This window comes from Ochlerotatus camptorhynchus, unplaced genomic scaffold, assembly GCF_037179485.1.
Source record: "Ochlerotatus camptorhynchus isolate MF236.1 unplaced genomic scaffold, CSIRO-AGI_Acam_v1.1 ptg000053l, whole genome shotgun sequence".
NCBI lineage: Eukaryota > Metazoa > Arthropoda > Insecta > Diptera > Culicidae > Ochlerotatus > Ochlerotatus camptorhynchus.
In genome coordinates, this window is record NW_027040543.1 from 201,981 (window position 1) to 229,622 (window position 27,642).

General features: G+C 37.0%; 1 protein-coding gene across 1 annotated transcript in view; it reads right to left on the minus strand.

The window, feature by feature from the left end:
* The window catches only part of LOC135717238 (uncharacterized), a 142,357-nt gene extending 115,700 nt beyond the window's left edge, over positions 1 to 26,657 (minus strand). The window contains exon 1 of the mRNA XM_065239223.1: positions 24,604 to 26,657. Within this exon, the coding sequence (XP_065095295.1) occupies positions 24,604 to 24,763 (160 nt within the window). The 5' untranslated portion in view covers positions 24,764 to 26,657. The remainder of the gene's footprint in view (positions 1 to 24,603) is intronic.
* Positions 26,658 to 27,642: the final 985 nt, after the last annotated feature.

Below are 27,642 nucleotides of genomic sequence, written 5' to 3' on the forward strand. Positions count from 1 at the left end.
CAACTTACGTTTATAGCTGCCTATTTGCCATTCCAATGCGTAGGCCAGCAAAAGAATTTTCTCAAGGGTGACCTTCAGAAACTTACCCGTCATAGGTCTAAATTCTTCATTATTGGTGATTTTAATGCAAAACACCGCTCATGGAATAATGCTTAAAGCAATTCCAATGGTAATATTCTGTTTGATGATTGTTCTGCAGGTTATTACACTATTCAATATCCAAACAGCCCAACATGCTTTTCTTCAGCAAGAAATCCCTCAACTATTGATTTGGTCCTAACTGATTCATATCAACTTTGTAGCCAATTGGTTACCTATGCTGACTTCGGTTCTGATCACCTTTCAGTAACTTTTGAAATATCCCAAGAAATAATTTGTAATCCCAACAGCTCTACTTTCAATTACCATAGAGCTGATTGGGAGTAATATCGAACATTTATGGAATATAACTTCGATCCAAACATTCCTTTGCAAACCAAATATGAAATTAATTATGCTCTTGAATCTCTGACTACTTCTATAGTTGAAGCAAGAGCTGCCTCAGTACCAAAGTGCGAGGTTAAATTCGATTCAATTATAATAGACGACGATCTTCAGCTCTTGATCCGTCTTAAAAATGTCAAAGCAAAGAACATACGATCCTGCCATGAAAGTTATCTGGCGGGATTTGCAAAAACAAATTAAAATGCGATTCTCTGCCCTGAGGAACAAAACTTTTGAAAATAATGTTTCTAAATTAGATCCGAGTTCCAAACCCTTTTGGAAACTCACAAAATTTTTGAAAAACCTCAAAAGCTTATTCCAGCGCTTAAAGAAGGTGAAAAAGTTTTGATCACAAATTTGGAAAAAGCTCAAAAACTTGCTAAGCAATTCGAGAGTTCCCATAATTTCAGTTTGGGTCTTACTAGTCCTATTGTGAATCAGTACTTCTCAAGAAAATATGTTTGATGATTCCTGGGGGACTGATTTGGACGAAGTAAGGTCTATAACTAAAAAGTTTCATAATATGAAAGCTCCAGGTGATGATGGAATTTTCTATATCCTCATAAACAAAAACTCTCACAGAGTACCTTGTCTTTATTTTTAAATTATTTAACAGATGTTTCCATTTGGCATACTTTCCTGATAAATGAAAAAATGCAAAAGTTGTTCCAATTTTGAAGCCGGATAAAAATCCAGCTGAAGCTAGTGAAGCAAGTCCAATAAGTTTGCTTTCTTCAATAAGTAAACTTTTTGAAAAGATAATTTTAAATAGAATGATGCTTCACGTCAATACGAACCCAATTTTTGCAGATGATCAGTTAGGATTTCGCCATGGGCATTCAACTACTCTTCAACTCTTAAGAGTTACCAATTTAATTCGTTCAAACAAATCCGAAGGCTACTCAACTGAAGTTGCTCTTCTAGACATAGAAAAAGCATTCGACAGTGTTTGGCATGAAAAATTGAAAAAGTTCAATTTTCCACTTTATATTATGAAATTAGTTTAAAATTATATTATTATTATTATTATAGTCACTTTAACACTCTTGGGTAATTCGTGACTTGTCCGGGGGTGAGATTTGAACTCGTGACTTTGTCGTGAGAGGTATGGATGTTAACCACTACGCCGGGGTCGCCCCTAGTTTAAAATTATTTAAGGGGGGAAATACAAGTAAAAATTTATTTTATCGATTTTTTATATTATACTTTAAATTTTTTTAAAAATGCTACGAGCACAAGGAAGGAGTGATCTATGGCCTCGGTATCACCGATTAACCGTGAGTTCCAGAAATCATGTTTTACACAACCCAAAACTTTAAACGCGTTTTTCTCTAAACTGTGTATTCCAAATTGGCGGAAAAGATAACTCAAAAAGTTCTCATCCAAATGACTTGAAACCTGGCACATCTTAAAGGTAATAGATCTTCACTCTCGTAGTTCACAACTGATATCATGAAAAAATTAACAATAAAAAATTTTCAGGTCTGCCTAAAGTGAAAAAAACAGTGAAAATCAACTTTTTTTCAGATATTTTTTTCTAAATTTTTAAATTGTTTTTTTTTTTCTTTTTTTTTTTTTGATTTTGATTTGATTTTGATTTTATTTAAGAGCTGAAAAAGAAACTTTTTCTTCTTCTTCTTTTTCTTCTTCACATTTCAAGCTTATTGCATATCGCATATTAGCTTATTGCGTGCTCTCAACTTAGTGTTCTAGATGCACTTCCACAGTTATTAATTGAGAGCTTTCGATGCCTGTACCATTTTTGCATTGGTATAATTGTGTGGCAAGTCCAATCATACTTCTATGCCCAGGGAAGTCGACAAATTTTCCAACCCGAAAAATTCCTAGACCGGACCGGGAATCGAACCCAACCACCTCCAGCATGGTCTTGCTTTGTAGCTGCGTCTTTACCGGCTGAGCTAAAGGAGGCCCCCGAAAAAGAAACTTATATAATTTAAAACAATAGATCCAGCCTGAACGAAGGCTGAAGAAAGTACATCAATATAAAATAAATGCATAAATGTTCCTTCATCGACAAACTGCAAACTAAACTTAATTAAATTTAATCTACCTGAAGGAAGACTGAACAAAATGAATTTAAGTATGTTCCTTCATCGATGAACTGAAAATAATCTTGAACAATTTAAATTAATAGATCCAATGATAGTTTTGTACCATCCATGTCACAAATATTGTGCTGTTAATTCTAAAGCTACACGATAATTCAAATCTTCCATATAATGTTTACAATCTCCCAGCCAGCATCCTCATCACCAATCCCGAATACATACTCCCATCATTGTACGTGTTTTCTTATAAGTTTGCGAACACACCACCTCTGCGCGCACTTTTGTGTATATCATTGCAGCAAACGAACAATAAAAAAACCATGTTTTTCATGGCTTTTACGTAGCTGTTTTGTTGTCTTATCAAGCAGCACTTCTAGCATAGTATCTAAACTCAAAATCCTGCATGATTAATCCTAGAATTGAATTAAAAATTCCAAGAAAAACTCAAAATAAATGAAAAAGTTCACCTCTATATAATCTTTTAAGCTTCTAATTTTGAGTGCCATTTATTTTGCGAAACCTGCGCCAAACGCCAATCTTGTATAAAGACTTTTATGTGAAACGTCCATTATGCGAAACGTCTATTATGCGAAATGTCAATTATGCGAAATGTAAATTATGCGAAATGTTCTTATGCGAAATGGGCCATCCCCGGGATATCTGTTTACCTTCATTTACATCAGTACATAGGTTTTTTCTATAATAGTTTTGTGATATGACAAAATGCATGAGAATTGATAAAACAGAGAGAATCTACATTGAGAAATACAGATAAAAAATAACCCAAATTGTTTTACAGATATTGACTGACAACAAATACTGAGTTACTTGAGAACACAAATCCTTAGAATTATGTTGATTAAATTGCTATGCAAACAAAACCAGTCACACACATGTTATATAACCTGTTATTGAACATGTATGTTGCTTGGGTTGGGTATATAGGCTCGAGCAACAACAAGGGAATTCAATATCCTTTTAATCTGCCAAATGCTTAAATAAAATTGAAATCTGGTTTGGTTAGAAGATTTTGAGAAAATTAAAGATCAAACATTTAAATTTAATAAAGAATCACGGCTTTGAAAAGAAACACAAATAACCAGATAGATTCTCGTTATCTCGGACATAGAAAAATAAATTCTAGGGAAATGTGATTGTTACTTCATTAAAGACATTTTCAGCCAGAAGCAGTCTATCGCAACTAAGACTAGATTTTTTTTGTATTTTTAGACTTGTAGAAAAGATACAAATCACTGAGAAAAGCAAGATTCTAGGATTACACGATCTTTTAAAATATTACAAATAAATTCTTCAGAAAGCAAACTGCACTTTTCTAGATTCTAAGCTTTGCACAAACTCTTTCTGAACTTTGAATGAACTCAAGGGAGATTTATTTAGATCCGCGCTACGACCATAATAAAGAAATTATACAGAATGTTGTGAGCCAGATTACAGATTATAAAGATTTTTTACGGTCAAAATACAGATTGAAATCAGGAAAAAAAATGTGGCAACACTAATTCATATGCACCAATAACAGCTACAATTTAACATACATAAAATCTGAGGATCAACATAATTTCATAACGCCAATAGTTCTAATCACAAAGCTCAAGCCATCTGCCGCCCACACAAAGATCAATAAAAGTGGAAATGTATGATCAAACCCTTCGAAATTGCTCAATTCCAAGCGGTACCAATTTTCTCCACTCTCATGTCGGTTCGTGTGACTATTGAATTACAAACAATATGTGCAATCGGAAACTCATTCATCTGACCACCATGAAAAATGCCGTAAGCGATGATAGAGAAGAACCGGAGATGTGAGGGGAAGCAACGAAAGCAAACAAAGCCATTCCAAAAATTGCAGTCACACCGAAAAACATACTGCCAATGCCACAGTGCTTCGTGTCGGTCGCTTAGAATAGCAAAACGTGACGATACACAACAGATCACGGACCGTCCGTAGGTATACCTTCGGCAGAATTTAAAAACGCTTTTTTTGTGTGCAGAGAATATTTACATCTAAATTCCAAACCAAACCTACTATTTCCTTTTCTATTCCGGTCTCTAGGTTCGTAGCTCGTCTGTCGATTCGATACAAAAATGACATAACATAGTGCCATGCCGACAAGACTATGTATTTATTATCGATGATTAACAACGTTCAAAGGATCACGTTCGACAGATTTTTCAAAATATTTCTACCCTCAGGTATCTATACCTTTAGCAAACGGACAATGATTAGGGCAATTTTGAATCTACAAAGGTGATGACCTACCAAGAAACCTGCTTAGCGTCGAGACAGACAGAATAAATTAATCTCAATTTAGTTACTCCTTCCCTGCCATGCCCTGCACCACCACGTCTCTACGACTCGGCGGAAACCCATCTCAGGACCGCACAAGGTGACATGCTAAAGATTTCCGATCGCACCAAGGACGCCAGCGAATCGGATAAAATGCAATATGTGGGCGCATTCATGAAAATACGAGCGGCATGGAAGCTCTCGTGTTGATGAAAGAGCGGTAAACAAAAACCCATTGAAATTTTACGAGCATCCCGGTAGACCGTGATGTGATACTGTAGAAATTGGAGATATAAGCGCCAGAGATCACGAAGCGATTCAAACTAACAAGACCACCAACAAGGCTCAATTGAACCGCTATTGCTAATTACGCTACGTATAGTGATTTATTAGTTCAACAGTAATTATATATTCAAAATGGCTAGATTGGAGTTTTTTTATGACACCTTGTTTATTTATCTTTTGTTTGATTACATCCATGCATGTACTCCATATTGACTATTTTGTAGCTCCCTGCATTGTAATCCGTAAGCTTATCATCTGCTGCAATTAAAACATTTCGAAACCCGCTTTGCAGTGATATTGGAACAATTTTCAATTCGACTTGAGCGATGCAAAGAGAGCAGCCACGTACTTGCAAATGAACGGAAATTGTTTTGACCGAACTGAACTTTCATTCTTTTTCTCCATATTGTTGTTTTTATTGGTACCGCTGGCTATGTGCAAAATATGGACAGAATTTCACTGACCTGGCACCTGATTGCTAGCCAGTGCCGAGTCGGCACCAAGAAGAACAACCAGCCAGTATGGGCAAACACCTGAGCAATTGGCGTACAAAGTGCGATTACAGTAATTATTCGCGCTAATGTTAACGCATGAATAAGATAAAAAAAATCAGTTAGAAGTTTACTTCCACTTGGCTTCGGTGATCGTGATCGCCAACCCAACCTGTCTGAGCAGGAAGAAGCCGAAATCTAAATGTTATCCCCCTGCTCGCTTTGCCACTAAATCTCCTGGTGCCAGGGTAGTCTAGGCCAGGCCCACAGCTTTTCACAGCTCTACTACGATTTCTACCAAGCGCAGTCAGGCTCAGGCGTCTTCTTTAAGAAAGAAAGCACCTCCGAGATTAATTATTGATATCTACCTTCCATCCATTCGGAAGTCGACTGATCCATCGATAGCCCCACAAAGCCAGAAACTAAAAATAAAATAAAAAAAACAAACAAGAAGCAGGCGATCGCAGGCTCATTCAAAAGCTTTTTGTCGATTATTTTCTTACAATTATTCCATTCGTTGTTTGTGTTCTAGTAATTGGTTACGGAAAGTACTTTTTATTTTGTACAATTACGCTTCAACCAAAGATCGAGAGAAAGAAAGATGCAGCCCATCGCGCTGATCCGACGGTTTTCCACGTTGAGCATCATCCGAAAGGTGGCAATGGCGGTGGCGGCGATTTGTCGAACCCATCCATGTCTGAAATGTAAGTGTGTGTGTGTGTATGTGTGTATGTGTGTATGTGTGAGAGGCTGCCGTATGTACATGATGATGATCAGGGAGCCAAGCAGTGATTATAATGTATTTTTAGATACTTCAATCAAATGATCTTTCATCGAGCGCTCCTGTTGGATGTATGTATGTTTCTCATTTACATATGCACACATATGTCCCAGCTTAGCGTATGCTTACATCAAACTAAGTACACAACTTGCAGCAACTTTCTTTTATTTCCAACTTCCGACCATTTTCGCGTTGGGGTATCAACATATTTTCCCACGTGTCTAATCGAGCGCAATTTGCTATATGCAAATTTGGCCGTAATATGTAAGACCAATCGAACATACAGACATAGGATGGTCCATTGAAAATTGACTAGGAAGGGAAGAATAGTATGTCAAATGTTAATGAAAATTTCTTATTTCAGGTTTGTATAACTTTTCTACTCCAAATAATTATAAAAATATTTACATTCAAAAAGTTCAGTAAGGGAATAAAAACTACAGACTTATAATTTCAGGTATTACAATAAGAGCACACAAATCTGGACAAAACAAATGGATATTTTTGGTAACTGGGAAAAAATGCTATCCTACACAATTTATGAATGAGCACAATATTAGGGACACTTAAGCCGACCTTAGGGACATTAACCCTACTATTTCAAATTTTGAAACAATTTAAATCTCAGCCCTTAATTCCTTTAGGATTTTATCAGTAAAATGTTCTGTGATACTGTGTAATGGACAACATGATTTCCATTATTTAGGAGATTTTCAGCCCTAGGCTGGTTCATCTCCGATTGGAGAACTTATGAATATACTTAAATTGAAAAATTTGTAATTTACTATGATAATCGGAATCTAAAAATTATCTCAATACTTGGGACGTTGAAATACATTCATATAAAAGAAAAAGAAATTCTAAAATTTTCTGATTTTTGTTTTTTTTTCAATTCGGCTCCAATGTTGTAAAAACAACTCAACGAAGCCGAATAACGTTGAAAAGCAGTAAAAAAAAGTATGCATATACACTGGAGTCGCTTTTTACGCGGTTTTTTACACGGTTTTTTTTTACGCGGTTAGTGCCGCTGAGTCGCAATTTACGCGGTACGTTTTTAACGATTTCTCGACAATGATACGACCTATAGACTTGATTTCAATCACATTATCCGTTTCAAACTATAGGTAATCGAATGGCATACTTTTAAAAAATCTCAATTTTTGGTGTAAATACTGAAATTTTTAAAATATGGCTATGGCTATGGTCCATAGCATGCTATAATAACGAATGGCATCAAAATCCGATTTATAAAAAATATTTAAGCATGTGAAAAATCAAAATCTCGGTAGTTTTTTTACGCGTAAAAAGCGACTCCAGTGTATACATATTATTCTTCTCGTGCTCGAAACTTCCTCCTTTCCTACATCATTCCCTGTTCCTCCTGCTCTCTATTTTTTTTGTATCTGCCATAAACTCGACCTTCCTTATAGACCTCATCGTTCGATTACTTGAACCGGGGTTTTTGCTGCTGTTTTTGGACTTCGTTTCTCTAGTAACAATTTAGGTTTTATGAAGGTTCTGTAGACCACAATTTAGACTTGTAGCTTGCTATAAAACCTCTATAAAGCAAGCAATGTTACTTGGGTTTATCTCGTTTGTTCTCCATTGCTCTCCTTGGCCATCTGGGTCATCACATCCATTTCAACCAAATTTTACTCCAGCACCTCAAACTCTTTCTCCGTTTCCTGGTCGTTGCTGTCCAAATACGCACTTTCCACCACTACACCATCATACGTACTACTACTGCTTTGTTTTGTGTTGTGCTGCTGCTTTCCTTCGTCCTGGTGTTCCTTCCGAGCCTTCCGCTTGGGACAGGAAATCATCCGATGCCCATCCTTATTAACCTCATAAAATATATTGCTCTTTCGATTTCACATCCATGTATCCACGTGGAGTACATCTGTGTACATGTCGAAGCACAGCTCAACTGGGAATTTCTAAGGATGACACGCTTCACTCGTCACTTAGAACAGCATGTACATTTTATGTTTTTTTTTTTTACTGACTTTTTATGTAATTTTTTTTTTATGATTTGTTTTCTGTCGATCTTGTTTTCCATACTGAGTACCAATGCTACCGATGCCAGAGAGGCAGCTCCCACACCTGGACCCTACCTATCGACCCATCAACTCACGGACTGGGGACCAACGGCAGAGATTATATGCATCAGAAAACCCCGGAGGCGCCGACTTGGATTGAACCCAGACCCTTCGGGGTCGCTTATGTAAATTTTGTAACGTAAATTGTCATTTTGCAACCAGTATGTATTATACAAAGCTATCAAAACTTCAGCACCTCAGAGGCTTCTGGAACTATTTGAAGAGTTTCAGAAGTTATTATAGTTTAAAATATTTAAAATTCTTTGAGACTCAGCATTTCCATTGTGGGATTTTCAGAGTCCCCTTCCCCTTGGTCACGTTGTATCACAAATAATACACCCCCTCCCCTTTTGGATGCCACAACTATGAAAAATACTAGTAAAGTTTTCCGAAGTTTGTGAAAATTTAATGTTTAAATCATTTATTTGCACAGATAGGCTTATGTAATTTGTTTGAATGGTCTAATTATTGCCAATTGCAGTAGAACGTCAAAATAATTGAACTGAGAAAGCAATTGTTGAAGAACTCTTAAAGATCTTGCAACCAGTATTGCGATCAGCAGGGATCGCGAAATTTTGGAATATTTAGTATAAGATGAATTTGTATTGTCCAAAAATTTAGTAAAATCCACCACATTTTATCAGCATGTGGTTTAGTGTGATTGAGGTTAACCCCGACGGTGCAAAACCTTATTCGTGTTGAATCAAAAGAGTAAGGAACAGTCTGTTATTTTTCACGCACAGAATGACAATTGCTTATGCGATTTTCCATAGGAGTAAAGAGCAATAGTAAAGTAACACTACCGTGACCGTCAATAACAATAACTTACAAGGATTTTGCTAGCAAACCTTTTTTTTCATGACTTACCCGGGGTGAGATTCGAACTCGTGACTTTGGCGTGAGAGGTATGGATTTTAACCACTACGCCGGGATCGCCCCCTGTTAGCAAACTTTCTGCAAGTTTCTTGCAATTCGCGTTTCAGTAAAAAAAAATAGCAATACACTACTTTATTGATTCCACGAATATCTTGAAGGTCCTTGTGTTTAATGAAGAACTAGGGGTTATTAAGGTTGAAAAATAATCGTCATTCACCCCTTGCAGAACTTTCAGTGATAACATCTAACTCTACGCTACACTACCCGTCATATGTAAGTATGGAGTCTAAAGCTATTATTTTCATGGTGATGCAATATTCAACATGAGTGTTGAAATACTTTTTTCAAACGATCGCATACCTATGTCGTGTATGTGTAGGTGCAAGAAAATCTCCTTTTCTGAATTATGTGTAACTTATATTGGTGAGCTCTGATGCGGTGTGAACAAATAATTTCAGCGACGTGGCGGCCATCGGTCATCGGCGGGCGTGGCGAGGCGGCGCACAGTTTTTTTTTTACCAAATACCAAATATCCCATACATAAGTCCGAGATCGTTTCTAAGACTTTATATTCTAAGGCTTATTATCTCGTTTCTCGTATATATTCTCGAGATCGTTTCTAAGGCTTTTTATTTATTATTTCTATAGGCTCCACGGTTTTTTAACTCTAGGAGTTGAGGAAAAATAAAGAATTTGTAACCGTCATACACTAACGTTCGTAGAGGGCCATCCTCTGACTTCTATGAGTCCATATTCAGATCACAACTCCATATCATTTCTATATATCATAACTTCAAGTGTTTTCGGCAAAAAAAAAGATGAGTTCTAGGATAAGATTCAAAAATTAACAAGTTCTTGATCGAGGACCGTCTCACGACCTCAGGGTCTATATTCAGACCAAAATCCTAAAATAATTCTTCTACCACAACTTCACATGTTTTCGAACAAATCTTTGAGCTCTAAGGGTCAGTTTCATAGGTTGGAGACATTAACGTATGTTCGTGATCTTCTGGAGGACCAGCTTGTTCCAGAACTCTAGGAGCTCTGGAAAATGAAAAAGCGTTAGGAACTATCAAAATTTATTTTTGAAACTCTCTTCTTGCTTTTGAAACTCTCTGAAGATTTTTGAAAAATATTATAGAATCAAATTATTTGAATCACGGTAGTTCCAGAAGTTATAGTGATTATGCAAGAATCATTGGATATTTTACTCATTATGAAGTAGTTTGGATCTCATGAGGTTTCCCCAGGTCCAGGATTTTCCAAAGTTTTGGGAGATTCCAGAAGTTTCAAAAGCTCTAGAAGTTCCGCGAATACGATGAATTATTGTGAAGGCAGATATTGCCACTTCCGCAGCACGTAGTGACAAGGAGTAAGCTTTATGTAAATGAGGAAGCTTAAAAAGTGTTGCGGAAATAGGCGATTCTGTTAATCTGTATTAAATTAAAAAAAAAATGCTGCTCGTAATGTGTACCAAAGATATCTGAAACATAATCATCAATCATACGTTGCATGACTTTATTTGAGAACGTTCCTTACTCTAAGCTATGGGTGGAGAACTCCCCAAGAAATCAACATGCCCGTTAATAGCTCTCTCTCTCTCGTCTTTCTCTCTCTCTCTCTCTCTCTCTCTCTCTCTCTCTCTCTCTCTCTCTCTCTCTCTCTCTCTCTCTCTCTCTCTCTCTCTCTCTCTCTCTCTCTCTCTCTCTCTCTCTCTCTCTCTCTCTCTCTCTCTCTCTCTCTCTCTCTCTCTCTCTCTCTCTCTCTCTCTCTCTCTCTCTCTCTCTCTCTCTCTCTCTCTCTCTCTCTCTCTCTCTCTCTCTCTCTCTCTCTCTCTCTCTCTCTCTCTCTCTCTCTCTCTCTATCTCTCTCTCTATCTGGCGCCGTCTTGACCTCAATCTACCTGTGCACCAAATCTCAACACATTAACAATTATCAACATATTGCTTGCAATGGCTACGTTTCGAGTTAACTAGAAGATTAAGCGCGTTCTTCAACCGCTTTGTGTATGAATATGGCATTAAATCAGTTTTTAAAAGTTGATGCACAGGTAAAAAGTGAGGTTACGCGACGCCATTAACTGGTATAAAGTCCGTAAGCCCTATACCAGCCGTGTATCAACAATATTTTCCAAAAAGAGCAATTACCGGGCTTGTTGGTTACTTGGAATCCCTTTAAAATTGCTTACTGGCTTTAAAATATCCACACGCAAACCAAACAATTATTACAATGGATGTTACTTCCGTTTCCTATCATCCTCTGTTCATGAACATCGCAGCGAATGTTAGAAATTGACCTTGCAGACGATGCAATGGTTTTTAATCTTTTTTTATTCCGTACTATGTCTATTCTTTCACCTACACAAGGAAGCATTTTCCTTGATTGTTATGTATAACATGGTAGAGCAACGCACACACTTGCCTCGAAACTCTCCAGCAGAAAAAGCATACGAAGTCGAGTATGCGAGGAAATGAGCGCTTCTTGTTTGCTTTTAGCCTATCCATATCCCGAAGCATGGAGAGAACATTGGCATGATTAATTTCACTCACTAATAAACTCCACATTTTCCTTTCTCCATTTTCTTACATTGGACCGCAGCTCGGTATATTACATCCTCGGTTCATGCGGTCTCCACTAACATCCTCTGATGATGAATCCCACATCGTAAGCGAATCTTACATCATCCGGTTGAATGCAGTGTAGTAAATCAGTTGATTCCTGGAAAACATTTTCTTAAATATGATAAAAGTTTTTAGATGCTTCAAATAAAAATCGTCCAAAACATAATCAGATTTTTTTACTATTAAATATTCTTCATTCTAAGCATATTTTAGATTTTTATTTTTCAAAATCGATCAAAAATATACCACAGAGGTAAAAACGTGCGAAATATGCCAGCTGTAACAGGTGGTAGTGGCAAAACTTGACTTATGCAAGCCACCTAAATTTTTGGCTAAATATACAACACTTTCAGCTTGATAAAGTTCAATCATACTAAATTTCTATTCCACGGTTAAACATTTTCAACAGTTAGCAGTTAGCAGTTAGATTAATGTAAAGAAAACGATTTTTTACGTATTTATTCAGTGCAGTCAATAATTCCAACGATCGTAAAAGGGCGCACCACTTAACGTCACACACCCGTCATCGTGACGCTAGAATAGAGCGCTTTACACATAAAAACCCTGCTATAAGACGCAGTAGCAGATTATTTACATTCGTTTTAAAGGCCACATGTCGTTCTATTTGTTATAGCAGCAAAGGGATATGTTTGAAGGATGAACGGAAATGAAACCGACGCCTTGTTGTGTTCAGTCATTTTTTTTATTACTATCGAGTACAACTAGCGCAGCGATGTAATGTAAACAAACCGACCGAACTTAGTGGTATCTATAAGGGTTAACCATGGTATGTCATCAGATGATTTAAACCGAGGTGGATAATCATGAAGCGTAGACCCACCCGGTAGTGCTTTAAACATACAAAACACTATACCTAGAAAATCGTCTTGTAACAGGTTGCTTGTTTACTACTGCCTGTTGCAACAACTGCCATTACATATCTCGCATGAAACTTATACATAGGATGCAAGAAAAACATACACCCAATTCTATTGCAGATTTGCATGAAATGAATGCAGAATTTGCAATTGAACGGATTCTGTAATGTGGCTGTAATTGAACAGATTCTGTAATGTGGCTACCGGAAAGGTTTTGAAATAATTTTGTAATTTTTATGATTAGATTATTTATGGAAAAAAAATTGTCCCTAAATTAATGGCATCTAGAAAATCATCCTGTGAATGTTTTACACAAAAATATGCATTCTGGGAAAACATGCTTGTACACTGCAGTCCATTCCAAGAACTGTCATAACATTAGTTGTATGAAACATATGCAGAGGATGTAATAAATTCAACCATACATCGGATGTAAAAGAAGTTTGCTTTGCGTGTTCTTAGATTTGAAGTAGGATATACCATTTAGGTTGCGTGTAGAAGTTAAGTTTTATTATCTCTTTGGCATTTTTATAGATCCCTTAGTCTAGTCGGTAAAGCCTCGGTTCAATTCCCGGTCCGGTCGATCAACTTTTTTCGACTTCACTAGTGATAGAATAGAGTATTAGCATAGAGGTAACTCTAAGACCAAAAGGTCTCGAAGAAACGTGCTCAACTTTTTGGCTTCGGTCCCAAGCTAATCGATGCACCCCTCGAAACATAGGAAAATCCACAAACCCCTCATTTTATCTGTCAAACTTTCATAGCGAATCAAAACAAACATAGTGTAGTACTAGAATTTCAACTAGAATGGGGTACGCTTACAGATGTACTTGGGACCAATAGGCTAGTCAAGTAGTAAGCCAATTTAAAATCGTTAGTTTCCACCGATTGCAGGTGGGTATTAGTGTGTTAGCATCACAATATACAATCCCACTGTTAACTGCAATCTAACTAAACAGTAAACATTCATTATCATTTTCATTCGAAGCGTCGATCACCTTTAGTAAAATACATCTATCTACGTCCTAAGCCACCGATTTAATTGCCTTCTGCTATCCAATATGTTCCCATGTAAGGGAACTGGGTGTAATACGCACCATTGGGGTAATATGACCATCAACCTTTTTTCGAGTACTTTTAAAGCAGCAATTGAAATGAAAGTTTCACTAAATGAAAGTTGCTGACCCACCTAGCAAATAAGGATGCAAAACCATTTTGTTTGAAAAGACCATGCAAAAATACTGTTGGTCATATTACCCCGCTAGCGCGTTTTGTTCCATTTCCTCCTAACACACAAAGTCCAACGTACAGGCCTCGATTGTAGGTAGGTACCCAAGAAGTGCAGAGACCAGCGCCACAAACCTTCAGAACGCTGCCACCACTACCACCGTCTGTCATATTCACCGCACATTTGATGCCATTTCCTTTCAGTTTCCTTTCTTGCTTAACGGCGGAGCCCTCACTCGGCAGCATGTGGTGCATTGCCAAAATGCTTGTACACTTTTTCGGAAGAAGATCCTTCTTCTTCCGATATTTTCATATGTTTATACTATATGTTGTATTAAACGCAACCTAGACGCGACAGATGTGAGTTTTTTCAGTCATGATTTTTCCTTCCCTTTTCAATCTCATTCTTAGAATTTAATATTTAATATACAAGAAAGAGAAAAACGACAAGCATGCTACACCCCGGAACAGAGGGCGCTGATATTGAGTATTAGAATACATACCATCAGGGTAGGTAAACCTGTTATGGCAATGCGTTCCTATTTTAACATAACTGCAAATAGACATAGTGATTTAGTAACAATTAACCACTTCATTCGAGCAGATAAAATGACGTTTACTACCACTCGAACTTTGAAATGAAACATTATTTTGAGATTTTTTCTTCTAGAACCTCTAGAAAAGTAGCCAACATTTGTGCGTTTCGTAAAAAAATAGAAATTAGTTGCTCCAGTTTTGTGAAAACGCTGGTAGAAAGTCACGCCAAAACTGCTTGACAAAGTGGTCAATTAAAAAATATAAATGAAATGCTACTTTTTTTTCCTTGATTTGTTTTCCGTCGATCTTGTCTGAGGCATAACATCTCTGATCATTACAGGTGAATTTAAATTTTATTATTAGTTTTAGTAGCATTTCATTTAGCGGCACCGGTGGTTTAGTGGTAAGCATGATTACCTCTCACCCCGAAAGGCCTGGGTTCAATCCCAGTCGGTGCAGCCAGGATGTTCTGAGGCATAATCGGATCTCTGATCACGCCTTTCTTCGGAAGGGAAGTAAAGCCGTTGGTCCCCGGTTCATGAGTTGATGGGTCGATAGGGGTAGGGTCCAATTGTGGGAGCTCAGCATTGCATTGGTGCTCAGCACGGAAAACAAGATCGACGGAAAACAAATCAAGGGAAAAAAGGAATTGCGCAGAGAACTACATATAGGGTTAAATACCCCATTTCCGGCCTATTAAGCACAATCCACACTTAATCTTTCTTAATCTAGCGCAGTTTAGCACCAAACGGAATGTTATTATTACTGATGGCTTCCAAATTTATTTACCTTTCCGTACGTGCCGTAAGATTTGATAAAGAGAAACTAATCATTGAGATATTGTCAAAAGTCTAACACTGCTTCTTGACGCCAAACTCGGCCTACGGATTCTAAACTCGGCCTAACGCATTGAAACGCCATTGAAACGCCAATGAATTCACTTCGGCCTATCGGATGAAGATAAAAACAGATTCGGTCGGAGCGCTTCTTTTGTTTTTGGAAATAATATGTGCAAACCTTCATATCACGCGTTCTCACTTACTTCGTTCTGTAGCTTATTAACTAAAGTATCGTGCCAAATGCATTATTGACTTGTTAACTCTAAAATCATGGATTTATTTGAAGTTTTCTGCTCGATAGGCCCAAAATGGGCGATTAGGCCGAAGTAGTTCTCTACCCTATGAGAGTTTGGGTTAAACTTTTATCTTCAATGAACAAGTTTCACTGATTCATTCACCCTGCCATTTCCTCACGGTCTTATGCGGAGGGGAACGATGTAAGTTCGACAAGCTTTGTTACCCCTGCATCTCCACAATTGTCACGGGAATGATAATTGTTGTGTTAGTGTTATTTTTAGATCAGGATTCACTGTGGTAAATCTAATGGGGATAGAATAAGGGTGAAAAATTGCAAGGAAAAGGACGAACCTGGTATTGAACTCCCGACCTTCTGTTCAGTAAGCTAAATCCGGTATCGACTAAGCTACAGAGCCTCGTCTATTGTTAATTAGAATAAGTATTTCATATGAAAAATACAAAAACATAAAACATCTTTTAGCATTTTTTGGATATCATTTTAGTGGTCGGCTGATTAGTCCTTTTTTAATTTAAATTTTCAATTCTTACACAAATTAGTTTTGCTCAAAAGCTAGACTTTGTATATGTTTTGTTGTGTATGTAGGAAAATAGAGTATTAAAAATATTTGGTTTAAGCTTAGGATCAATAATGCCAAACCAAAACTGATACACTTATCCGAACTCAGTTTAACATGCCCTAAGATCAACTAGCATCACTCTAATGCTATTCATGATAATTTGATCCTAACCTAGCAACCATCTTGATTGATGTATTTGAGAATAAAATCCACACGCTATTTCAAAACAATCCTAATTTGGGTAGAATCCCTCAGATCGGTCATTCATCCTTGAAATTGTCTTTTTTATTAAAATTGCATCGGACTTTACGAAATACTTCAAAGTTCTGATTTATTATGCAGAGCCCTGAGGTAAGTACTCCTCCTGCTCGTGGCAGATAATTTAGACTCATCATATTTATCAAATTTTAAGCATTGACATATTTCGTCTATTGTTAATTAGAATAAGTATTTCATATGAAAAATACAAAAACATAAAACATCTTTTAGCATTTTTTGGATATCATTTTAGTGGTCGGCTGATTAGTCCTTTTTTAATTTAAATTTTCAATTCTTACACAAATTAGTTTTGCTCAAAAGCTAGACTTTGTATATGTTTTGTTGTGTATGTAGGAAAATAGAGTATTAAAAATATTTGGTTTAAGCTTAGGATCAATAATGCCAAACCAAAACTGATACACTTATCCGAACTCAGTTTAACATGCCCTAAGATCAACTAGCATCACTCTAATGCTATTCATGATAATTTGATCCTAACCTAGCAACCATCTTGATTGATGTATTTGAGAATAAAATCCACACGCTATTTCAAAACAATCCTAATTTGGGTAGAATCCCTCAGATCGGTCATTCATCCTTGAAATTGTCTTTTTTATTAAAATTGCATCGGACTTTACGAAATACTTCAAAGTTCTGATTTATTATGCAGAGCCCTGAGGTAAGTACTCCTCCTGCTCGTGGCAGATAATTTAGACTCATCATATTTATCAAATTTTAAGCATTGACATATTTTGTTGCAAAAGGTGTCTTGAAGGATATTAGGTCCATTTTCTTGCTCTGCTCATACCAGTTAGGCCTTCTTAAGAGAACAAAGTGCAAAGGTGAAGAAAGACAACACAGATTTTAGCATTATGCGACACTAAAACAACAAAGCAGATAATTAGAAAAAAATATTGAGTACTATGAACCACATTGGTCATATTCAGGCCATATGATCTATCAAAAAGCAGCTTAAAGGAAGACATTTGATTTTCTTCTACGAAATGGGCCACACTCGAACATATTCCGGATGCCCCATTGGAAATGGCGAGAACCTAACTTGAAGCAAAACATTCATGCGACACATAAATGAAGCTTTTAAAGAGTAGATCATTGCAAACTATATTGAGTGCCGCCCAAGTATCATTGCAAGTTTTATTGTGGTTTTAAAGCTTTCTACAAGCCTAAATCTTGGTCTACAGAACCTACATAGAACCCAAATTGGTACTGCGTGGAGCACATTGGCCAAACCTGGACATAATCCAGATGCCACCGAGGAAATGTCCAGAAACTACTGTGTTACCAGACTCATAACGAATATACGTTTTATCCGCGGGGTTGTAAACCTCATCAAAATTTTACGTTCATTATGCTAAATTAGACAAGGCATACAACCCCACGGATGAAGCATGTGCTCGTTAAGAGACAGGTAAACACATTGAAATTTGCCATGCAACACATCAATGCACATGAACATTCAAAGAGTAAGTCAATGGTACACGCAAACCAAAAATCTATTACAATGAATGTTAGTTCCGTTTCCTATCATCCTCTGTTCATGAACATCGCAGCGAATGTTAGAAGTTGACCTTACAGGCGATGTAACGCTTTCGACTATACCAGTAAGCTTGTAGAACGACGCACATTGTAGAACATTTTAGAACGACGCACACACTTGCCTCGAATCTCTCCAGCAGAAAAACATACGAAGTCGAGTATGCGAGAAAATGAGCGCTTCATGTTTGCTTTTAGGCTATCCATATTCAGGAGCATGGAGAGAGCAGTGGAGAAAGCACAGGTCTGATAATCTAAGCGTTCTTGGTTCGAGTCCAGTCGGCAATCGAATTCCTATTTTTTTCGACACTCTACATTTTTCGGTCTCCAATTTTCTTGCATTGGACTGCAGCTAGGTATATCGCATCCTCGGTTCATGCGGTCTCCACTAACATCCTCTGATGATGAATCCCACATAATTGTAAGCGAATCTTACATCCCTCGGTTGGGTGTAGACAACTGGGATCTTCGGACCATATAGAGATTAGTGACGTTTAACGCACGCACACTAGCGGGAGAAACGCCGTGTAAAGTTTTTTATTATTTTCATCTGGCTAACCTAAAAAATGTATGAAAGTAGATCTGTCAAAATGAGTTTGATATCGATTTGTTATGTATTTTCCTCGGATATTCACTAACACGCTCTCACATATCGCACCAATACAACCGGACGTGAAAATCTCCATTGGCCAAATCTGGACATATTTCGGATTCCTCGGGGTGTAAATGGAGTAAATGATCAATAGCAAATGGAATGTTATTTCTACTTATCTGTGGTATAACCATAACTGGTACACCCACCCTAAATGAAGTAAATGAATGCACAGCACGATATAAAAACCCTCGTCTTTGAGCAGCAACTCACAAGACTATTCTTTTCTCCCTGATATGCACGTAGGTACCTTCCAGTCAAGATTGCAAACTATTTTGTATAGCGTGATTGAAGCCGAGGGTGCAAAGCGGAAAAGGTCCTACACAATGGAAAACAAACATCATTTCCTAAGTGCGATGGAATAAAACTGCAATTCTTCTTCATAGTGATTATCCTTTTAAGCAGGTCGAAGCACATGCACGTGCTCTAGATAGGACTGTTGCAATGTGCTCAGGGGTAATTTTGCTAGAGTAATGCATCGTTATACACTGGACTAGGGTCAGGGATTACACGTGTGATTTATGACTTGTAGCGAATTAGATTATAGCCAAATTTAGAAAATCTATTAGAACGAGAACACATGACAACCTGATAAGAACAGGCCATAGAATTATGATCAATATTGAAACAATACATTCCAACGTGGTGCACCACTGCATCAATCTTCTTCAAACTTTGAGGACAACAACACCCTTGAACGCCGCGGGCATAGCTCAAATATAGTATCACAATAAAGCGAAATATTTTCAAAATGAAAATATTAAGTTCGAGAATTCTAAAAAAAATAAACATTCAAAGTTCACAACAATTTGTACCAGACTTTAGAAAATTTTGTTTATTTCTTAAATCTTAAAAGTCCCAGAACTATGAACTTGGACTCACCGCATGATGTTCATGCTTAAAAGGATGGACCATTTACCACCCTCTAATTCAATTCATAACTCCAAAATATGAGCCTGAAAAATAGGTTAAGATCTATGATGGTTAAGGCACAGACAAACAAACATAACACATTGAATATTTCTCACTGTAAATCATCGTCGCTAAAACATTACCGCCATCTGATGTGTACACTGTGGTGGGTAATACGCTGAACAGATGGCGGTAGTGTGTAAACGTCAAATGCAAGGGAATTGACTATACGCGCTACAGGTGGCGGTACTACCAACTACGATACTTTTAAATAGACCGTTAAATGCTTGTTCGATGAACAACTTGCGAGTGTTATGTCTGTTTGTCTGTGGTTAAGGTACGCGTAAACGGTGTGTATGGTGATTAGTATTGAAGATTTATAAATTTCACTAATTTCACTAGTTACGCAAATGCTATCAAAACTGAATATGTTATCGCTATGATAATAACCAACAAATATGTTCTTATTACGGTTAGTTTGAATGCAAATGAAATGCAAAAATTGAAAAATCGAGTTTCATTACAACAGGCCTGTTGATTAATATCATACCTATTCAACGTTGATAGCAACTAGAACCAAAGTTATAGCAGTTTTAGGGAAATTCAAAAATCTCCCATAGTAATACACCAAAATCTCCATACAAACTTCAAAACGGGTGCGCGGTAACTGAACCTTCATCAATCTTTACCATTTTTTGCACAGGCTCATGTTTTGAGGAAAAAAAATATCAAAATGGAGCACAATGCAGATTTCCGATTTATATGCAATGAATCAGTGGCGCCGGTAGTGTAGTGGTAAGCGTGATTACCTCTCACCCCAGCAGGCCTGGGTTCAATCCCAGTCGGCGCCGCCGGGATGTTCTGAGGCATAACATCTCTGATCACGCCTTCCTTCGGATGGGAAGTAAAGCCGTTGGTTCCCGGTTCATGAGTTGATGGGTCGATAGGTGGTAGGGTCCAGGTGTGGGAGCTGCCTTCTTGGCACGTCGGTAGCATTGCTCAGCACGGAAAACAAGATCGACGGAAAAAAAAACCAAGGAAAAAAAATATGGAATGAATCAGTTATAAATTTGATATTTCATATTAAATCGTGTTTGATGCCAAATAAAACCGCTTTATAAGAAACACTTCTTTTCCACGCCACATACGCGCTTCGGTACACCCCCTTAAATTGGTAATTCCAAATCCTCGTAGAATTTATGTTATTTCTTCTTTTACCTGGCTTTGACGCCTTCAACTTGCTTTCAGCATAGTGTTCTTGAAGCACTTCCACAGTTATTAGTTGAGAGCATTCCTATACCATTAATAAACCATAAAGATGATTTAATTTTACATAACATATCAAAAAATTAGCGCTGTCGAAGAAGTCGTCTTGAAGATATTTTTTTGAAATAAAAAAATTTTGTCGAGCCTCTTAACGGAATCCCTTTATTAAGAGCTTTAAGTGTGTTGGTTTATTTCCTTTCAATTCCGTTATAATTGCTTATCTCTGAACTTGACAGATACGCGTATTTCGTCTGCTACTCGCAAACTTCGTCAGTGCCAAGTGGTGTTGAGTACTTGGCACTGATGAAGTCTGCAAGTAGTAGACGAAATACGCGTATCTGTCAAAAGATAAGCAGTTATACACGCTCGTTCAAATGTTGCCTACGGATGCTTTGAGCTGCTGATTGCAGAAATTCTAACTCATAAGTGAGGAAAGTTTAATTTTTATTTAATTAGAGTAAATGTTACTCGATTTTCGCAATTGATGTTACTCCGTTTTTAACATTTAGCATACAAATACGAAACTGAGTCACTTTTGAGTAAAATTGAAGGAGCGTGTAACGGAATTAAAAGGAAATAAACCAACACACTTAAAGCTGGAGCTGCATGACAGCTTAGTTTTCAAGACTTGACCCATATGAATAAATTTTGCTTCTATCTTTGACAATACAGTAGAAGGACTAGCCTATGTTGGCAGCTTGAACACTGGATTCCGTGTGTTTTGTTTCAAGATAGTTAGTGAAAAAAATGCTGTGACGTGTGCGCGTAGATACATACGCGTAGTAAACCGATTGAATAATCCTGATGAATAATCCTTCTCTCTCTCTCATTATACGATTGAATAAGTAAATCCGTATCGAATGAAATATCTAAATTATATAAGTTACGAAAACTACGCAAATTCTGAAAGCCGTACAAGACAACCCAAGCGAGAAAAAAAGGCTTATTATTATTTAAAGAGTGCCACCCTAAGCGGACCCCCGCATCCTAACTCTTTTTTTAATCTACCTAATGTTAATAGACTTTCTGAATTTTCTTATTTAAATTCGTTTGATATGATATCTCATTAGTCTAATTTAATTACTAAATTGAAATAATTGAAATCTCTAATTCACCTAATCAATCATAACCCGTGCTTTATTAAGTACCTGCACTTGTGCTTGTAATCTAAAATTAAACGTGTTTCAAGTACTTTTGATTTTGAGCTATACCTATTTATTATATCTCAGTCGACCCAAGTGACACCTTCAAGTGACTGAAATGCTTCACTTTAAAGTTAGTTTCCTAGCTGATTTTTAAATTATATAGGGTATATGCTCCAACTATGCTCACACGCTTCCACTATGTCGCACCACAAAATACGTATGAGTATGTATACAATAGAAGCACGCCACAGTGGAAATCTCGAGCCATAGTTCAAACACCTATCCCAAATCAAAATGAAGCACATATAAGATTAGTTACAATACCATGTACAAAAAATGATGTTTAACATTGCTCCCTGAGTAATACTTTAATGAAAACAACAATGAAAGCTTGTCACGCAAATAGAAGGAGCACTGTTGGGCACTTTCTGAAATATTTCAATAGTATAATTCCCTTGCAAACACAAATAAATCTATCTACGTAAAAATAAATAAAATAAGAGTGATTTGCGGCAAAACCCGCCAGTATCGCACCCAACGTAAATATCTATACGTAAGCGTACTACAACGCGGCTCTCAAGCAGAGGAGTAACAAGTGTGATACTATCACAGCTGGACTAGATCTTTGGTTTTCTCATGCAGTGGTTCATCAGAGAGGGAAAGCTTAGTAATCCCCATTGCCTGTCCATGACGCCATTCTATCGCGGCATGAACCAGCAACGCTGGCCATAAACCTACCGTCTCCAACACTCCACTATAAAGCATGAAATTAAGCCCACCCACCAACAGCAAGGTGTATAAACTAGCCAAGGGGAGGGATCTTCAACTATTTAAATTTCAATTCTTTTCTTCAATTATTTTAGCGGGACCGTCCGGAATAGTTCCTTTTCCCTGCCAAGATAAATAATAAAAAAAACCCGAATTTATCCACCTATGGTGTGATCAGACCCTTCTTACTTATTCAAGTTTATTTATTTTATTGTCATTATCAGTGACCAAGCCCCCCACCCCCGTGTCATCCAGTGACGCTACGCCACTGCCTGGGGGTACCCGGAATATATCCGGGTGTAGTCTATTTGGTGAGGCTACCAATCACCTTATCATCGTATTTTAATGTGATTTAATGGGTTTTAATTCAATTCATATTCAAGCAACTTTCCCGGGGTACCCGGAACATGTCCAAGTGTGTCCAATGTGGTCTGGAACACTTAACACGACTTGCATTGATCTTATTTTTGAATTCTGTAGTAATTTGATGTGTCGCATGATGGTTTTGATACGTTTTCCGTTAAATCCAGCGTGAAGGCCCATATTCACCGGATCTTATTCCGGCCATATATCCGGAACCGGTTCACCGATTCCAAAACCGTTCAATGGGACCCCAAGACCTATCATTTGGCGCCGAGTTTGTCCAAATCGGTTGAGCGGTTGCTGAGAAACGTGAGCGCATTCATTTCGTTACATACACACACACATACACACATACACACGTATACACACACACACAGACATGTTCCGATCTCGTCGAGCTGAGTCGAATGGTATATGACACTCGGCCCTCCGGGCCTCGGATCGATAGTCGGTTTTTCAAGTGATATCTATACCCTTCTTTGTAAGAAGGGTAAAAAACCATTTGCATGGTTTTTTTCTATATAATAAATCATTTTTATATTTATTTTCAGAGTCAGGGGAAACAACCAGTTCTGAATTGATCGTTACCACCTACAACGCACCTTTGTCAGACGAAAATGAATTCCTTATACAATTTAAGGATAAATACAAAGAAACAAGAGACAGCAATTAGCGATACAGGATTTTAACCATACTCCCCAACAAGGCAAGTGTCACTCGAGCCATAACAGCAATTTATAAAATAACAAGCATTTTGGATGGCTCGAGTGACAATTGCCTTTGATAATGGATTCATATTTCTAAAAATATCATCTATCAATGAAACAGTCATTGGTCGTCATTGAAAAGCAATGCAACTATGATCTGTCAATCGAATTGAAACTTTTATTTGCTCTGTTGTCTTGTCAATTTTAGCTATAACGGCCTCTTTTCTGATTTTTATCTCTCAATCTATGGAATCTACGTGAAAACTATGTTTGAATGAAATTTCTAGAACAGTGTAAGGAACATTATGCCGTAGATTACACATTTTTATATCATATGGGTGGAAAATTCGTAGAACAAATACTTTAAAATTCTTCACTTTTTAAGATATCTTCGAGCATGAAACTAAGTCTAACTTCAATAAAATTACTTTGAATAGTCAACCTTTGGTTACAAAGTTGGTAAATAACACATTAAGCTTTGCTATGAAAGTTGTTACTGCAGTTTTCGTTGTTTCAGTCTCGAGATAAAAATATTATAAGCCGTAAATTACCTTAAAAACATAAAATTAATTTTGAAGCACAATAATAATTATAATAATAATAAAAAAATAATAATAATAAAAAGAATAATAGGAATGATAAAATAAAATTAATAATCTGTCTAATTACCTGAAAATCTAGCTAGGAACTTGAAAAATGTGCTAGTCGGTGCGGTTACTGTGCTGTTCGTGTGTTGAAACATTTTATCAAATGTCGCCTCAAACATGGTGCAAAAGTAGTTGTTTCTTGCAAAATGGATCATGACGTCGCTCGTTTCATCCATGCGCATCGTACTGTTTTCATTGATTGATTCAATCCTATTCGATTTGTTTCTTCTTCAAATGTCGTTTTTGTATTAACGTTAATTCTTCCTGGTGTTTTTTTTTTATCTTATTCATACACTTTTTCTTCCCGGCATATAATACGCCGATTGAAAACACTAAATCCGGCACGTTCTTCTTTCTCTTCTTCTACGTTATTCTCCACCCTCACACATTATTACATCACTTGCACACGAACAGAGTGGACCTCACTTGGCCAACATTTTGAGATTGACACGAATTTGGTTTTTTTTTTTTCTGTGATGCTCCTTTAGTTTTTTTTTTTATCTGCCGTTTTCCGAATCAATTCACCGTGTCATGTTCAAATTTGTACTGAACAGTTTTCAATCCTGCACTACCGTTGAACCGTTTCATCGTCGTAGTATTTTGTGCCAATTTTGCATTCATTATTCAACATTTCGTCTACAATCAAACTTGCCCGCAGCATCGTTCTCAAGTATTCGGAACATCATGGTACTACATTTCAGGTATTTTTATAAACGACCATTTCTACTGAAATTGTGTTTTTTAATCACTACTTTGACATGGAAACCTTTCTGAATGTTCATTCAACGATGCTCAATTGACACATATAGCAGAAATTTAACGCTTTTATTCATTACACCGTGTTACTTATGTACTTAACTTTAATTACACGAGTTTCACTTTTATTAGCTTTCATCTTCGACTCCGAGCTTGATGCACCAATGTTAACTTTTAATAGTACTGAATTACATTCGTTTAAGTATTCTTTTCCGCAATGTTCAATCAAAATCCATCGTTGTTTTTTGTTTTTACTTGCAACTGTTGCACTACACTCAGTCTAGTTCAGCTCTACCATTAATCTCACGCGTGTTTACACGCAAGCATGGAACTCAGCCTCTGCAGATATAATCATGTGGACGTGCCGATTCCATTCCTAAGTTGTTGCACTCAGATGTAAGCTTCGTTCTATTTTTCGTACCTATGTTCTGTACAATCATAGCTCGGCCAGTAAGGCAATTTCAATTAAATTTGTAGCGTAACTTCACTAGTATTAAGATGTGCTACTCATCCACTGTTTTGTAAATCTCTCCACAACACCTTATAGTGATCTCGTTGGATATATGTCTCAACATTTACTTGTTTACATTACCAAAAGAAATAGATGCCTCTTACACAAATAAAAAAAGTGTGTGGGACCGAACGTCTGTTTGAGGGTAATATTTCTTCTCAATATATAAATACTTCTTTTGCTTCGCTCCGGTAGTATATTTTTTTCTGAGCCACCATTTTTATCATTTAATTATTATTCATCTTTCGTCTTCCTACGATATTGTTGCTCAGTAATACAAGCAGCTAATGCCAATTTCATTTACCATTCAGCATCTTCCACTGTCAATTGATTTGTGTAACACTAGTTTTCGGATGACAGTTGTTCACTTCGAGTTCTTCTCTTCCAATACAATTATTATCTATAGGTGAGTTTAATTTCTTTCCCTGACAGGCACAACAGATTTCTTATATCATCAAGACTGAACTGTCACGATTGCTCTCCATATCATAACACATTCCTTCCCGTGAATGCAAAGCACCGCACACATATGAAGTTGCTCACTTTTCACAGATTACAGCAATTTTACTTCATAACTGTCAATCGTCTACACAGAATGTTGGAATTTTCCTAGAAACGCAAGTAAACAATCGTGAATTTATCGTTTTCAACTGAAACTGAGCATTTCACTAAGATGGTACTGCTTGTTCCAAAAAAAATTACGCTAAACCGACCGAAATACAAAAACTGGGAAACAAATTATTCGTGCTACTTTAGCGAGCTGCCTCGGACCTCACAATGCACACATATTTCCATTCATACTGACATGGCTATGTTGAAAATTCACTTTTTTACTCTACTCCAGCATTTCTCGTTCGGGGTTGCCTGAATCTGTAGTGGTGTTTCGTTTATCTTCGGTTCTCCTCGGATACGCACTGAAACAGTAGAGGCATTGATTGAAGTTAGGCAGGTGGGCTTAAATCTATAAAAGCCATTGCACCTTCTTTCCGTCATCACGAATCGGAAAATAGTAAAATTTTAAAGATAAATTGAGATGGTTTTATTGATAACAAACGTTTATAGCAACAGGTTACCTACAACGCTTTTAGATAAATATCAACTTGGAATTCACGAAGTTCTGAATGTTTTAGACTTTTATTCCCAATGTGCTAATGACGGGAGTATAGGTAAAATTATTGTGTCCAAGTAGTTGTATCTATTTCTGTGAAAAGAGAAAAAGAATACACAGTGAATAAAATCATCACAAATTGCCTAATAAAAAAAAATTTTTTTTTTCCTTTATTTTTGTGATTTTTAGTCGTAGGCTAGTTCATCACATTTGATAGTAGAAGGTCAGGCTTAGGGCCTGCCGCTAAAATAAAAAAAAATAGTTTAATATAAATATGCAATTAATAAAATTCTATTTAACCTCATGGAATACCTCAGCATAATTTCTTTCAAATGCATTTTACTTTGTATGTACAGCACAAACGCTAAAATACATGCTAAAGTATTGTGCATTTTTAACCAGAAATCCAGTCAGCTAAACGGCAGCTAGTTACCAGCGAAAACTATTTGCATATTTCAATTGCATTAAATACACACAATGCAACTCCCACTAGCACATGCGAAAAGAAGGGTGGATTCTACCACGACCACCTTCGCATTGATACGGCATAGTGTATAATGCAATGATTCCATTCCTAAACATAAGTATTTTGTCTCTTTCACATCAATTGCGATATAGCTATCTACCGGACACAACGTGGAGCCGACGAAAAACTTGAACCAATATGTGTGAATGTAGTTACAATT